Consider the following 15428-nt stretch of genomic DNA (forward strand, 5'->3'; position numbering starts at 1 on the left):
TAAAAAAGGTGTTTGCTCAACTGACAGTTAAGAAGTACTAATATCTAAAATGTTGCAGAGTCAAATTCACCGCTAGTGTAAACTAGCACAGCTCCAATGGACTCTGGTGGAGCTGAACCAATTTACACCAACAGGGAATGTGGCCCTTCATTTTTAAAAAGACGGCATTGCTTTTAGACATGGTTTTATCTACATACAAAAAACAGAGGTACATGTAGCATAGGAGAATAGGATGGAGTGTAACAATAAGACTGATCGTCTAATCCTGTTAAATACTGGCGCATGATGATGTGTGTTTATTTGTATTTATTTTAACGCTTTGTAACAAGTGGCAGACCATTGCCCTTGAAGCTTTCATAATGATTAAAAATGCATAATATCAATAAAAATGAGTGTGTGCGCGTGTATGTGTGTGTGTGTGTATATATATATACACACACACACACATACACACATATATATACACAGAGAGAGAGAGAAACTCCTCACGCAATCCTAACTAATAATTACTAGCTAGTTAGCAGCAGTAGTAGCAGCAGCAGCAGCAAAGCATCTCCTTAGTGCTCACCTCCCCACACTTTTCCCAGATACCTGAAAAAAGGGCTTTGCAGGATGGCCAGAAGGCTAGCAAGTGCCAAAGAAAAAGAGACTTCAAGGAAAATACTCTGCGAGCAGCCTTCTTCCATTTAAACTGTCTTTGGGACTTAGCTTGAGCACTTCTGCTGCCTCACTGAGTGTGAATGCAATGGTGTCACATAGGGAAAGAGGAGTGCTTTCTTTCTCCCACTTCTCAGGACATTTAGAGCTACATCTAAACTTGAGTGGCACATTTGTAATTTCCGGGGGAGATGTGTTTTTTAATTTTCTCATTCCTTTTCATTGTTTTGCTTTCTGCCACCTCCCCAACCTCTCACTGGCATAGTTCTATTCCCAAGCAAAACTTAGTGCAGCCTCTACGCTGTTCTAAATGGCACTGCCTCATAAAATCTCCTTATGGGCCATTACACTAGCAGGGATTGCTAGAGTGCAGTATACTCTAGCCACAGCCCCTTCCTTGTGTACCCAAGGATAGAATAGGTGGCGGCAGTATTGGTTCAAAGATTCCCCTTTGCCGGGTGTATCCTCAGCTGCCCATTTAGGATTTTAATCCCCTTTTTCCACCGTATTAGTGGAAAGGGGTCTCGGGACTTAGTAGGGCTGAGGATCTTGCCCACAATACTCAAAGTACTTCTTTGGCAGGAGTATAATAATTTCCTGTTGCAATCCTAGTGTGTTTATGTAGCAATTAACTTGCTCTTTCTTTGTTCTTTGGGGTTTGTAGGTATTATTACCTGGCTTTCAAGGCACATCAGACCCCTCTTGGTACGAGAGAAAGCTGTATTGCTATTTTGGAGAAATCGAAACTAGACAATTGGGTTCTTGGGAAAACAAAGGTAGGGCATGTTTCTGGTTTTCTCCAGGGGTGTCCTCTCTGCAGCGAGGCATGTCAAATGAGTGGTTTAATGAAGCTGTGGCTCATTCTTCCCTGTGTGGATGTGATGGGAAAGGGAGAGGGTGCAAGGAATGTCCCCTGCTGCTGCACGCTGACTGCTGCTTCAGGCTAGTGTTGCTGCAGGTGCTAGCCTCCCTAGATTGAAGGAATGCCTTGCCCCTTTCCTGCCTAGCCTGCCTAAGGAGAGATGCACATAGAACCCTCTCCCAAACGTGGCATAGTACCCGCACCACCCCTGGGTGCACCTGAGGCACGGTGCTTCCGGTAGTGCCTGCTGGTGTGGGGCTCCTCCACAATCCTCCCTACTGTAGGTTGTGGCTTAATGCCACCATTTAGCCTTTGCTATCTGTGAACCACTTTAGGCCAGTATCGGTTTGCAGAAGTGGTCCAGCCTTTCAGATGAGATGCTTTGGGCTATTTTAGTAGCAGCCTTTGTTCATAGTTTAAAATGGTGTGACTGATTTTGCAAAATATGGGGCCAAATCCTGAAATTGCTTACTCATTCCTTAGAAGTAAGCCAAAGGGAGTTTCCTGAATAGGGGCTCTTAGGATTTGGCCCCTGAACTAGGATACAATTCTGTATTTATAAACTCACCCCTCTCCCCTCTTATCATTATCATGAGGAACGCTTTGTGCTAATGTTTATCCTAAGGACTCCCACCGGATTTCCAGTGTAATGCCACATTAATGAAAGAGACCATTATTGAAAATGTTACCACAAATCAGCTGTAGCTTGAAAAGCTATATTTAAACATTGCTGATACAGAAATGCAGCATTCTGACCAAGCTGTCACCAGTGATTTACTTGGGGGTAACAGGGATAATTGTGTGACTTGCATTGTAATGGGTGATTGTAATTGGTGCAATAAACTAAAAACATATATTCTACCACATGGTTTCTGAAATTCTAGCTATAAGAGTTAGCAGCTTTTTCTAGCAATGATGCTGTAATGTAGATTGAACTAATACTAATGAGGAGGCAGTATAAAAGACTTTATTCTGCTGCTTACATGTAATGCTGAACCTGTTGTTCCATTTCAGGTGTTTCTAAAGTATTACCACATAGAGCAGTTAAATTTGCTCCTGCGAGAAGTTATAGGCAGGGTGGTGGTAATGCAGGCCTATACCAAGGGGTGGCTTGGAGCTAGGAGATATAAGAGAATCAAAGAGAGAAGAGAAAATAGTGCCGTCGCCATTCAGTCAGGTAAACATTCATATTCCTTATTTCATGCACAATCTTGGCATTTTAAATTGCCTGCAAATTATCTATTCATTTTCTCAATGGTTTGCTGTGAAATCAAAATAATATGTGGTGCTTTCCCCCTCCAGCTAACTGATACCAACATTACAGATTAATTTCTAAGTTATCAGTTTAGTAATCACTAATGTCTTTGTTTAAATGTTTTATTATTATAGACTATGCCTGTAACAAAGGAAGAGTGTTGTTCAGTGTCTCTCCACTAATGTGCAGCACACAGAAGAGATGCAATAGCTACAGTCTCCTTTTTGCATGTACCTCTGCATTCCAAATAACATAAATACTGCCATGGGCTGGGAAGATTGATTATTAGTAGTTTATCATGCTTCACTCTGTTGATGTATTTTTTGGGAGGTGCGGTGTTAGAGGGATGCAGTTGTTTGCATTGAATTTTGACTTCCAATGATTCTGCACCTCAGTCTTTGCTTGACTTTGTGACATCAGAGAGCACATGTAGACAATTAAAATTTGGAAGACTGGAGATGTGTTTGATGTTGTGGAGATGCTTAGACTCCAGTCTTGAGCCCAGAGTTCAACTGGTGGGTGGGTGAGGAAGAGGTAGTGGGAGGGGGTGGTTATGGCAGGGAGGATGAAAGATTAGGCACATCTCTGACTCTATAACACTTCCTTAAAGAACTGTACCGTAATTCCCAACACATGGGTTTGTATTTTTAGCCTGGAGAGGATATGAAGCTCGCAGGAAGTACAAGGAAATAAGGAACAGAAGAACTGATGCTGCTATACATATTCAAGCAGGTAATTAAAACATTATTTCCACAGACTATTTTGCTATGGATAGCTTTATGTCAGTATTTATAGCTGAGAGAAATGTAAACAGCCCAAACAAAAGCAATCAGAAAGTACTGCTTCTGATCATGTGTTCTTCAATATCAAATGTCACCAGTGACAGGACTTTGGAGCTTTTATGGTGAGTACATTTTTGAAAGCAAAACATGCTGATTAAAAGCCATTGAATGAATTCTCAGGGATCCATCTGGGCTCAGAGAATCAATGTGTATTAACCATGTGTAGAGTTGGTGTGAAGCACTAGAATCGTTTTGCTTAAAGTATGGATGATAGCCACTGGACATGCCATCTCTCTGGCTTTGTGGTTATCCCTAATATTGGCAGATTGCCAGGTTTTATTCTTAATTGCTGTGGATTTTCCCAGCATGGGCCAAGCCTCTGATTCCCTGCCAGGCTTCAATGCAGGCATATCAATATGAATTTGAATAAACTGGAAAGAGATTATTGAAGGAACAGGCCTGCGGGGTGGTGCAGGTCTCTAGTAAAGAGCAAGAGATCATAGGGCACTGAAACTATAAGATCCAACCTACTGAAGTCAGTAGCAGAGAGGCTATAGTTTCAAATGCAGCCAACATGAAGCAAACTAGGGATGATGTACCACACCTGTGTATGCCATCGTTCCCTACAACCAAGGGTGAAGTAGTTCTGTAGCAGATCTAAAAAGAGCCATAGCAGATGTACCAACAGAGAAACCTGTGCTCCACATTTCAGTCCAGTCATTGCTTTTACTATAATTATGTGACTTCTGTTACCTCTGAGTTCTGTTTTTCTCAGATGATAGTTAAACTGAAAGAAAAGATTTTCTGCTGAATGTTCTCTCACTTCTGAACATAAAACCAAAATGTTATTGACAAGCCATTTTCATTATAAATCCAACAACTTCCTTCCTGTCCCCAACCCTGTTCCTTGAGAGTCAGCATCACTATGACTTTAAAAGGAAGGCAAAATAATACAATTCTGGCTGTAGTATTAGAAAGGCAATGTACGTTTCTTTTAGGGCAAGGCTCTTTATACATATTATTCTGTATGTTCATAAAATACCATGTGCCTTGCTCTAGGGCTATATGCTGTATGTTCAATGAAATTGGGAGCTATTGAACGGGAAGGTTTTTCCAAGTTACAGCAAACACCAAGTGACTGGATAATCATATGCTCTACTTGCTCCCCACCCCTGTGCTGTTATCATCCATTGTTCTCGTTTTAACACAGAGTACCAGTTCTTCATACAGGGAATCCATCTTTAGATGTGTTGTAAAGCACTGACTCTTGACAGTAATGCTCTTTTTGGAAATCATTATTACATTCACATTTGGATGCCTGCACTTCAATTTCCCAGCCAACCCAACAGTCCGTGCAGTACAGGGGGAAAGAGAGGCTAGGTCACAGATGATCCTTCAGTCTGCACTATTACCAATTCTTAAAGTAGTCATTTGGCACAGCACATAGGAAGGCAGTGTGGTACAACACCTGGCCCTGGAGGGTGCTAGGCAGCATTTTGCCTCAGAATTCCATGTAGAGGTCCTGGGCATGCAGAATATGTATGCCCATTGCTAAACCATTGATCATTGTGTTGATCAGATTCGATGGATGTGCATTAGGACTACAGAGTTCAGAGTGACACAGCGCACCTTCGTGTTAATCATGCTTTACAGCTATTCCCATCTTTGGTACAGCTTTAGAATTTATGGTGCATAATCATTTATTTCAGAAAATCAAACTTCAGTGTGTGTGACTCTCTGCCTTAGGAAATCTATATCTAGGACTCTCTAATTGAAACTTCTTTCTAAACATTTTGTTTATCTCTGCAGATTAGTCTTTCTGTGTTTCAAGGCTGAGCAAATAATTGCAAAGTGTGACCATTATCTGGGTTTTAAAATAGACTGTCTATTACTATTGTTACTCCCATGCCACCATAAAAGTGTGTGGTGCTGAACAGGCAAATAGACATAATCTCCACACTGAAGAGCTTACAATGTAAGTACAGATAAAGGACAGCATTTCAAGAAAAAGAAATGTGGTCATTTTAACATTATTTTAAAGAATGAGCAATTTAGATCACAGAGATACAGTACTTGCGTTTGCTGGTCAGGCATTTGTAAAACCACATAATTAAAGTATATATACCAAAATAAAACAGTCCTTGAAATTTTGGAAGCATTTGGCTTACATGTTTCTACAGAACAGCACATATTGAAATTTGTTTTCCTTTCATCTCCTTCCCAATAAAAGCAGCAGTGCAGCTTATCCCTTTAGCTTCCTCAGAACTTCCTTTCAGAATTCCCGATCTATTACAGCACATTCACATACCAGAAACAAGATGCCTTTTCATGCTGTCAACCTTTTTCATCTGAAATGTAAATTAATTCTTGCTGGTACGCTTTGACAGAGATCAAAGTAGGGGTATTAACCTTATTGGGCCTTCTCTTCATTGGAATCAGTTCCAAAGACTGCAAGGGTGGTGTTAGGAAGCCAGTCTTCACTGTTATCTATGGCCCTGCTCCAGGCAGTCCTCTGTCTACAAGTCAACATTTCAAAGGCAGTGATTTCTTTTGTAAATGACCTTATCATTAGTTTAAACTGTGTGAAAAATGATTTGCCTGAATAATTCTCGCAGGATTATCCTGCTCATTTTAATTGTGGGGGGACTTCATTCAGATTCCAGGATATTGTTTAAGTGGTTTTGACAGCAAGTGAGCATAGCCTGATAGAAAGGAGGAACACAGCTTCTGATTGAAAACCTCTTGACTTGTTCAGATTGTTCATTTCTTGAAGTCAGTCTTTGAGGTAGGCTACATTTGCATTTTAAAAATAAACAGATGCCTTTCAAATACATGAGCTGTTGGTCTGGAGATCTCAGTGGGCCCAACCAGTTCACTATCCATTGATGGAAATGTTGGAAGAAAAAACAAATTTTTAAAAAACCCAAGTATACATGAAGATACATTTCCTATGTGTATAATATTACACCAAAACTAAGTCATTATTTGGGGGTGGAAAAAACCCCTTGCTAATAGGTAAAATGTTTATGAATTTAAGCAGTTCAGTACATCTACAATAGTGGTTCACACAATGTGAGCTACATCAGTGTATTTACACTGGTGGCTAAAATCCCCAGTGTAGGCAAAACCTTACCCACCTAACTGTGTCTCAGTTTCCCAATCAGTAAAACATGGATGGATAATAACAATTTTCTACCTCACAGAGAAGGCAAACATATTGTGAAAGAATTGAGTTGCTCAAACAAAAATGAAGTATTGTTATTTCTTTGTGCTGTGGTTTGTATTGCTTTGTTTAAAGCCTAGAACAAGGAAAAAATCACTTTGTTGAAATAATTTTAACATTACATTGACCCAGATTCACAGCTGGTGTAAATCAATGGATTGCCATTGTTTGATTTCAGTGGAACGATGCTGATTTACACCAGCTTTGGATCTGTAGCTATATTTGTATCACCATGTTTTATTAATTAGAATTAAAACCAAGTAAATTCAATTATAATGGTCATTTTGTTTGTTTTTACTCCATTCCCAGTCACCATAGCGTGGATTTCCATGTCAGGTGACAGCTCTCTCCAAAGACTTGAGTGGATTTTAATCTCTGTTTCATTTGTGAGCAGACACTGCCAAAATGCCAAATGAGTGGTGCATGCAGTTCACTTAGATCTGAGGTGACATCACTGAACTCATGTTAATTAAGGCCTCTTTAGCCATCTGGAATACGCTGTGCAACTCTAGTCAGGATTGAGTTTAAACTCTGCTTCCAGAGGTGAAAGGCAAATGATTAATCCACTGAGCCACCATCCCCTCCTCCAACACACACTCATGCACTCACCATATGCCACATTTTACTGTGGAATTCTTTACTGAGAACTCAAGAACTCAAGATTCAAGTTCTTTTTTGTGATGCTCAGGAGGAAAGAGAAATGAGACAATCCCTTTATGAACTAGTTCTGTCTTGTAACTTTTTACCATGTGATGTTGCTCACCAACTATTTCACAGTCTTAACTAACAACCTTCTAAGAACAAAATTTTGGGACTGGGGAGAACTACATACGATTTACATTAAGTTAATATGTATGTAAAATGTATATGGCTAGGATTTTCAAAAGTGCTCAGGAATCACACCCTCAGCTCCAAATGTAGACATACACTATGAGTGCATCTACATTTCCATTAGATTTGTACTTCCTGGTTTTGACTGTAAACGGAAAAGTACTGAAAGCTCACTGGACAGGCAGCCTATTCCTGCATTATTTCATGACCCAGCTGGAGCCAGGAAAGGACAGAACTCCTTGGCGAACCTATTCCTACTTGGTCCAGCCTGATTTCTAGACTTAAGAGGTTCAGATTAGCAGCCACAATTTTGGGTGCTGTCACAGGCTTTTGCACTCCAGATTTTACCATAACAGCCAGTAATCTAAAACACTTTGTTTAGACAATAATACCCAGCTGCATCATAAGCCCTGTTTGCAACCCTGGAAAAAAGGTGCTAATACTTACTAGTACATTTACGGCTCTGTTCTCCCCTTTATGAGAGAACACATGCTAGGAAAAGAAATTCCACAAGTTGAAACTCAGTTTTCTATTCATTCTTCCACTGACGGAATGGCGGCGGGGGGGGAGAGAAGTGTTTTGCACCCTAAGGTTTGTAAACCTGCAAACCTCCTGAGATCCACAGGAGACAATGGGCATCTCTGGATAACTAGGCTGGCATAAAAGTTGTGTAAAAAAGTGGAGGATCATAGTGTCCAAACCCTCTCAAATTTTGGCACTTAAACACTGGAAGTGCTTATTTGAGAAGACAAATGAGGAAGTCGGAGGTCTTACTTGGGAACCCAAGTTTGAAAATTGGGCCTATAAAGTACCACGATATTATGGTATCGTCCCTTCAACAAGTGACTAGTTTGCATTTCCAAGGGCACAGTAATTCTTGTTTGTTACTGTAAATGGGATTAGGATTTGAAAGTGTCTGTCTATGTAAGTAGCTGTTTTACCTGCTCTTTTATGGTTAGGAATGAAGAGAGAGAGAGAGATGTTTCTTGAGAAGGATGAATCCTCTCTTGCTGCTTTAAAATGTTTCTGTACCTCCTGCCTATATGTTTTATGCATCAATCTATGATTGTCCTGATTGCTCTCTACATTGTGCTCAATAGCCCATTGTAGCAAGACATTCTCTATGCCAGTGTTTCCCAAATTTGGGATGCCGCTTGTTCAGGGAAAGCCCCTGGCGGGCCCAGCCGGTTTGTTTACCTGCCGCATCCACAAGTTCAGCCAATCGCGGCTCCCACTGGCCATGGTTCGCTGTGCCCGGCCAATGGGAGCTGCGGGAAGTGGTGCAGGCCGAGGGACATACTGGCCGCTGCTTCCCGCAGCCCCCATTGGCTGGCCACAGCGAACCGTGGCCAGTGGGAGCCCCGATCGGCTGAACCTGCGGACATGGCAGGTAAACAAACCGGCCGGGCCCGCCAGGGGCTTTCCCTGCACAAGCAGCGTCCCAAGTTTGGGAAACACTACTCTATGCGAATCAGCAGGAAAATGCCTGGACTTTTTGCTGACCAAAATTGAACAACTTTGTGTGTAATCTATATGGCTCAGTAAATTCTTTGTGAATAAAGGTCTTTAACAGCAAAGCATCAAGTCCGAGTCCTGAAGGTAAAAATAATTGCAACTTGCTACCCGCTGAACCTGAGGGAAAACTCATTTTGTATGAGCATCAGTATCCAAAGTGCATGGCACATATAATAATTTAACACCAAATGACTATTAATATGAGTGATAATGTGCAGTTCACATCCCATTTTGCTCCAAGCTCAAATCCTGTTGTCATTAGCCGTGTAAGGATCAGGACTGAATATACTGTTGCTATGAAGTTTGCGGTAGAGATACATAAGGTGAAAATAAAGTGACAGCTGGTAATCATTCTTCTTCAGTGATGTGATGATTGTTCATGGGGCATTAGCAACATGCATCTACTAATTTCACACTCTTTGAGCCAAGTGCTTAGTGTCAAAACCAGCCATAGTCAGTAATGCAAATTGCTGTGATGGAGCAGCTTCCTGACCTCTCAGCCTCCTGCAGTAGAATGCCCTGTGTGTATGTTGCTTTGGAAACATTATGGATCCATTTCAAAAATGCTGAAGCGAAACACTCCTCTGAATGTTGAATGAAACCTTTAGGAAACATGCTGGTCTGCCGTGCTATTGAGGTTATCCCATGAGTCAAAGGAGAATCAGGAATTGCACACCTGTTACCTTGCAGAACCTAAGCATTCTAGGAAACCTGCCTTTGATAGAGTTTAATCAAAGACAAGCTAAGTTCTAAAATATTTATGAAAACAAAGGAATACAGTGGAACCTATTACAGTGAAATCAGATATAGTCAAGCTCCATTTAGTTAGTGAATGAAGGACAATCCTGAATTGTTTCATTGCATTAAAAAAAAAATTGAAGAGCAGTCCAGTGTATCCACAGGGTAAAAAGTGCCATTGTAAGAAATGTGACACTCCGTTTTTTAAAATAGTAGTAATGAGGAAAAAAAAGTCTGAAGGTTCAGACTTAAGAAAAGGTGAAAAACAAGCCTGCTGATGCTATCATCATTTTATTATTTAAGTTTATTTTCAATGCTCCTTTTTATTTAAACTTGTCCATAGACTGACCAGTATTTGGCACATTTCAGCTCTGTAGAGATAGCTGCTGCTGGCCAGTTGTCTTTGCAGCCAACATCAGAGTAGGCTTCTTGTCTGGTCAGTAGGGGATAGTTAAGGATTGGAAGGCTGATCACATGAGGCAGCTGAATGTTTGCCTCCTCTCTGCCTGGTAGGCAGACTTTTCCAGTCTTCTTATTAAGGAAGGAAAGTGCTTCAGTCTCATGATACCTGAATGCTGTATTTACAGCACCTCAGCAGGCCCAACTTCTATCATTCTTTCTGCAAAAGAATGGTTATTTATTTCAGTGGAAATGAAGTGAAAGATAATGACATCTCACTAAAAAGCATTTTTTGCTGCTTCTAACACTGGCAATTCTGAAAACTCCCAAAGGCACTGAAATATTTAGGTTATTATGATGCACTGCATACCACAACTCAAGCAGTTCAGGTGGCTTTCATTTTCGTGCATTGCACAGAAAAATGTAACTACATAGATTTTTCTTGAGAAACACTGGTTGAAGAGAAGGTAGTTAATGCTATCCTGTGATTCAACTCGACAGGAAGGGGATTGGTTACAGTTCTCCCTAAGGAAACCCTTAAAAAGAGATTATGGTGACTATTTTTCTGTTTTCTTTAACACACTCTTATTAATATGCAACAGAACATCAGTGTGGGCTGCTTTTAAAAGAGTAGTTAAACACTGAAAGATGAGACTCCATGAATAATCCCAAAATGTGAGGATTTTAAGGTGTAAACTGTACAGGGTAGGGACTTCCTTTGCGTGGACAGTGCCTAGTAGTCCTGGAATTTAAAACACCGTGGGAAAAATAAAAACAACGAGGAGATGTTGCATCTGAAGAAGTGTGGTTTTTTACCCACGAAAGCTTATGCCCAAATAAATCTGTTAGTCTTTAAGGTGCCACCGGACTCCTCGTTGTTTTTGTGGATACAGACTAACATGGCTACCCCTCTGATACTGGGGAAAATAGCTGTTATCAACACACATTTCTGTTTTCATAGAAACCATATGCATTAGAGATGGAAATGACCTGTAGGTCTTCTCATCAGTCCTCCTATATTTAGGTTATCCAGGCCCTTCTCCATCCTGCTACATCGTTTAGCCAGTGCAGGATCAATCCCTTCAGTATATTCTCAAATTTCTTGGGCCTGATCCTGCATTGGGATCCACTATGCCCATACAGAGTCTCACTGATGTCATTGCAACATCAGGGCATAGATTTCAACAACTCAGGTAATGGGGCTTTCTCCTATTCCATTGTGGAACAATTCTGCAGACTGAACCTGATGCTTAACTGCCTTTCCTAAAGCAAAGATACTTTCCTAATTGAGGCCACTGCTGGGAGATGTGTCCTCATATTCATCCCAAATTCTCCTTTGCATGTTATCATCCTATTAGTTTTTACTATACCCTGGTGGTCCATGACAAACAATCCTTTCCCTATGTTGTTTCCATGCGTCATATATTGTGCAGTAGAAGGTTATCATCATTTTTGTGTGTGTATTGTATTTAAATTCCGTTGTATGTACTTTCCTCATGTCACATACAATAGAATATCAAGGTTGGAAGGGACCTCAGGAGATCATCTAGTCCAACCCCCTGCTCAAAGAAGGACCAATCCCCAATTTTTGCCCCAGATCTGTAAATGGCCCCCTCAAGGATTGAACTCACAACTCTGGGTTTAGCAGGCCAATGCTCAAACCACTGATCTATCCCTCCCCTTCCCGACCTATCCCTCCCCCACCCCCTCCTGCCATTTAATCATTTTATTTATGTTTTAAAATAAATCAGTGTTTGATATAGCTCCTAGGGGAGAGAAGGAGACCCTTGATTTTATTTTCCTTTGTGACATTAATATTTCCTTAAATTTCTTGCTTCTCAAATGCAACACTGTATTTATAAGGTCTGGTCTTACCTGTACTGTATACAGGAGTTATAATATCTTTGCTCAGTGCTAGAGAGAATGAAGCCCAAATTTATATTGGATACAATTTTGAAAAGTGCTTCACTGACTCAGGTGCCAAAATCCTATAGACTTTCAGTGGGGCTTAAGCACATTTGAAAATTTTACCCACTGACTTTTTTTGTCATTCCACTGCAGTAGAAGCTTCCTATCTAATTTACTGTTTCTTACCTCCTACTTAACTTGTGTGCTTTTGCGTTGGTGGTATAACTTCAAAACATTTCTTGGCATGTAAAGATATTTGACATGATTAAGCCTAATGTATCTCAAAAATGCTCTGTTATGGTTACAACTGGTTGAAAAATAGGGGAAGAAAAAATTGTGACTTTTGTTGTGAAACCTAGACAAAAAATTAAGTAAAAATTTCAAATTTTGAAAAATGTTAATCCGTTCTAATCCTGGTAGTTGTGGGTAAAACGGGATGGCTTTTTTATTACTGTTTTAATTAATATACCATGGGCCTGATTTTCATTAAACTAAGTAATTACATTTATTCTCACTTTAAGTTTGTTTGCACTACCAGAATGGTGTAAAGTGGCCTTAGTTTAAGTGAAAATCAGGCCCTAAATATTTTTCCAGTGTTTTAAAAGTGGACCCAATTCTGCAAGGTGCTGACTGCCTTTGGCCTGCATTTATTTAAATAGGGACTGAAAGCACTCAGCTCTGAGCAGGAGGGTGCCTGTTCTGTATAAGAGAAACTGGTAGTTCTGACTAGGAGCGATTGTGAAGCTTCCTCTTATTCATACTTACGTCTGTCTAGCTTTCAGAGGATACATTGTTCGAAAAAATTATTCAAGATTGAAAAGTAGCGATGGTTACCCGGCTGATACTGAGTCTGTGGACAACTGCTCTGCCCCCAGTTTTGGCTGTGAAGAACATTGGTGAGTTGAATCCTTTGGTGTCCATTATGTTCACAAAAATCATATCCCATACAACACAAGGTGAAAGGAATAGGCTCTGAAAACAAATACCCTGCTTCAGCATTCAGCCATCTCTTTGGGATCCTGTTATTCTGTAAGCAAGAAACCTGTAACGGGGCCAGTCCCTCCACCAGTTTAGTCATCTCAATGTTCTCTCTCTTATCAGAGTTTGATGTCTTTGTTTGTTGTATTATCTGTCCAGATTGTGGGCCTGTACATTTCTCAGCAGCACACTCAGCATCCATTGACTTCAGTGAGAGTTGAGTCTGCTCAGCATTTCACAGGACTGGACTACATACCAGTGACTAAATTTGCTAGATTGGAAGCTCCTTGAGATAGGGGCATGGTTTTCTTTTATGTCTGTAATGCTCCATGCATATCTAAGGTAGAGACCATAACAGTAAAAGGCAGGTCGGTAAGTCCCCTTCAGAGAGCCTAGGAGTACAGCAAATCTTAACCCTGGTTCCTACCTCTTTGCTGAGAGAGCAGGATTTTTAACCTTTCTCACTCCAAGCTCTACCAGCTGATTCACTCCATCCAGTTGTCCTCATGTATCTTACCTTCAGCTGGAGCTGTAGGAGGCCGCTTACTCTTCTATAGCTGCCATCCATGACATTGCATTGATTATTCACCGGGGTAGGAACCCCTCTTTGACACATCTTTGTCCCTCTGGCCCAAGGAATGACAGTTCTGGGTTCTCTCTGGAATATATACTTCCCAGTTAGCGGTACAGCAAGAGCCTGCTACACCTCTTAATAGAGCTCTCTGAGAAAACTGATGACTTACTTGGCTTTAAGCAGACTGCATTATTCCATGGAGTAAGATTTTAAAAAGAGGTGACCTTTGAAATCTCCAAACCCATACTTCTGATTTCTCTGCTTGTACTCATAAAATTCAGTTCAGTTAAATTCAATGATAACTTAGTGATTGGTTTAGATTGAATAATTTGTACTAAATGTTACAATGTGTGTCATTAAAAGATTCTAACCAGGTACAACCACATGTATCCTCCTGGGCCATGCAAGCCCAGAACGCTACAGATGCTCTTTAGTGCAGCAATCTAATTTATGGAAGGGAAAGGTTTGGTCCAATGAACAAGGACAAAAAGAAGAAATAAAAGCTTGTTGCAGTGCATTCAGGCAAAGGGAGAGTTCATGAAAATGAGCTCTGTACAACTTACCACCCCAACTTTGTCTGCATGCTGGTCCTCGCTCCCTGCGGAAACCCATAACTCACCATCCATAACTGCACAAGCAGGGTGCAGCTCCCTACCCTTGCAAGGTACTCCAGTGGGACTCTCTTGCCGTCATCTCAGTCATGCTGGTAGTGGCATAGTGATCCCTTCAGCTGCCTGCTGGTGGTGGTAAAAATCAGCTGTCACCATGTGTGTCATGCTGAGTACGTTTCCCAGACCCAAAGAAGAGCTCGGTGTAAGCTTGAAAGCTTCTCTCTCTCACCAACAGAAGTTGGTCCAGTAAAAGATGTTACCTTGCCCACCTTGCCTCTCTGATAGATAGGCCCATCCCAGGCTGACTATTTCCCCACCCTACATCAGGCTATTTTTGGAATTACTTTCTGCTTTCCAGGTAGATGTGTTTTCTTGGATTAGGTAGTATTTTTCACAGCTATATAGCCCCTCAGGCTCATGAAGCTTCAGGGACCAGCAGACATTGAGGCAAATCTGGGCTGGATAGAACACTAAGTTGTTAATGGGAGTACATTGCCCATCCATCTCTTATGCAGGAATGTACTTGATACAGTAACGCCTCGCTTAACGTTGTAGTTATGTTCCTGAAAAATGTGACTTTCAGCTAAACGATGTGAAACAAATCCAATTTCTCCATAAGAATTAATGTAAATAGGGGGGGTTAGGTTCCAGGGAAATTTTTTTAACCAGACAAGACTATATTATATATACACCTCTACCCGATATAATGCGATCCAATATAACACGAATTCGGATATAACGCAGTAAAGCATTTCCCCTCATCCCCCCTCCCTCCCAGGCTTGCGCAAGCCTGGGAGGGAGGGGAGAGAAGCGGAGTGGCGGCAGCGCACTCAGGGGAGGAGGCGGAGGTGGAGCGGAGGTGAGCTGGAGGGGTGGAGCTGCCGGCGGGTGCTCTGCACCCACCAATTTTTCTCCATGGGTGCTCCAGCCCCGGAGTTGGCACCTATGGTGGCAGTGTGTCTGGCTCCGACACGCTGCTCAGAGTGGCGTGTTAAGGGGGCCGGGCCGGGGCTGGGGGGTTGGATAAGGGGCAGAGGGTCTTGGGGGGCAGTCAGGGGACAGGGAGCAGGGGGTTGGATGGGTTGGGGGTTCTGA

General features: G+C 41.5%; 1 protein-coding gene across 1 annotated transcript in view; it reads left to right on the forward strand.

The window, feature by feature from the left end:
* Nucleotides 1-15428, forward strand: part of MYO3B (myosin IIIB) — a 340336-nt gene that overhangs the window by 224100 nt on the left and 100808 nt on the right. Inside the window, exons 30-33 of the mRNA XM_074967534.1 lie at nucleotides 1322-1433; nucleotides 2534-2696; nucleotides 3426-3506; nucleotides 12946-13066. Coding sequence (XP_074823635.1) covers nucleotides 1322-1433; nucleotides 2534-2696; nucleotides 3426-3506; nucleotides 12946-13066 — 477 coding nt within the window. The remainder of the gene's footprint in view (nucleotides 1-1321; nucleotides 1434-2533; nucleotides 2697-3425; nucleotides 3507-12945; nucleotides 13067-15428) is intronic.

This window comes from Natator depressus, chromosome 11 (assembly GCF_965152275.1).
Source record: "Natator depressus isolate rNatDep1 chromosome 11, rNatDep2.hap1, whole genome shotgun sequence".
Classification (NCBI taxonomy): Eukaryota; Metazoa; Chordata; order Testudines; family Cheloniidae; genus Natator; species Natator depressus.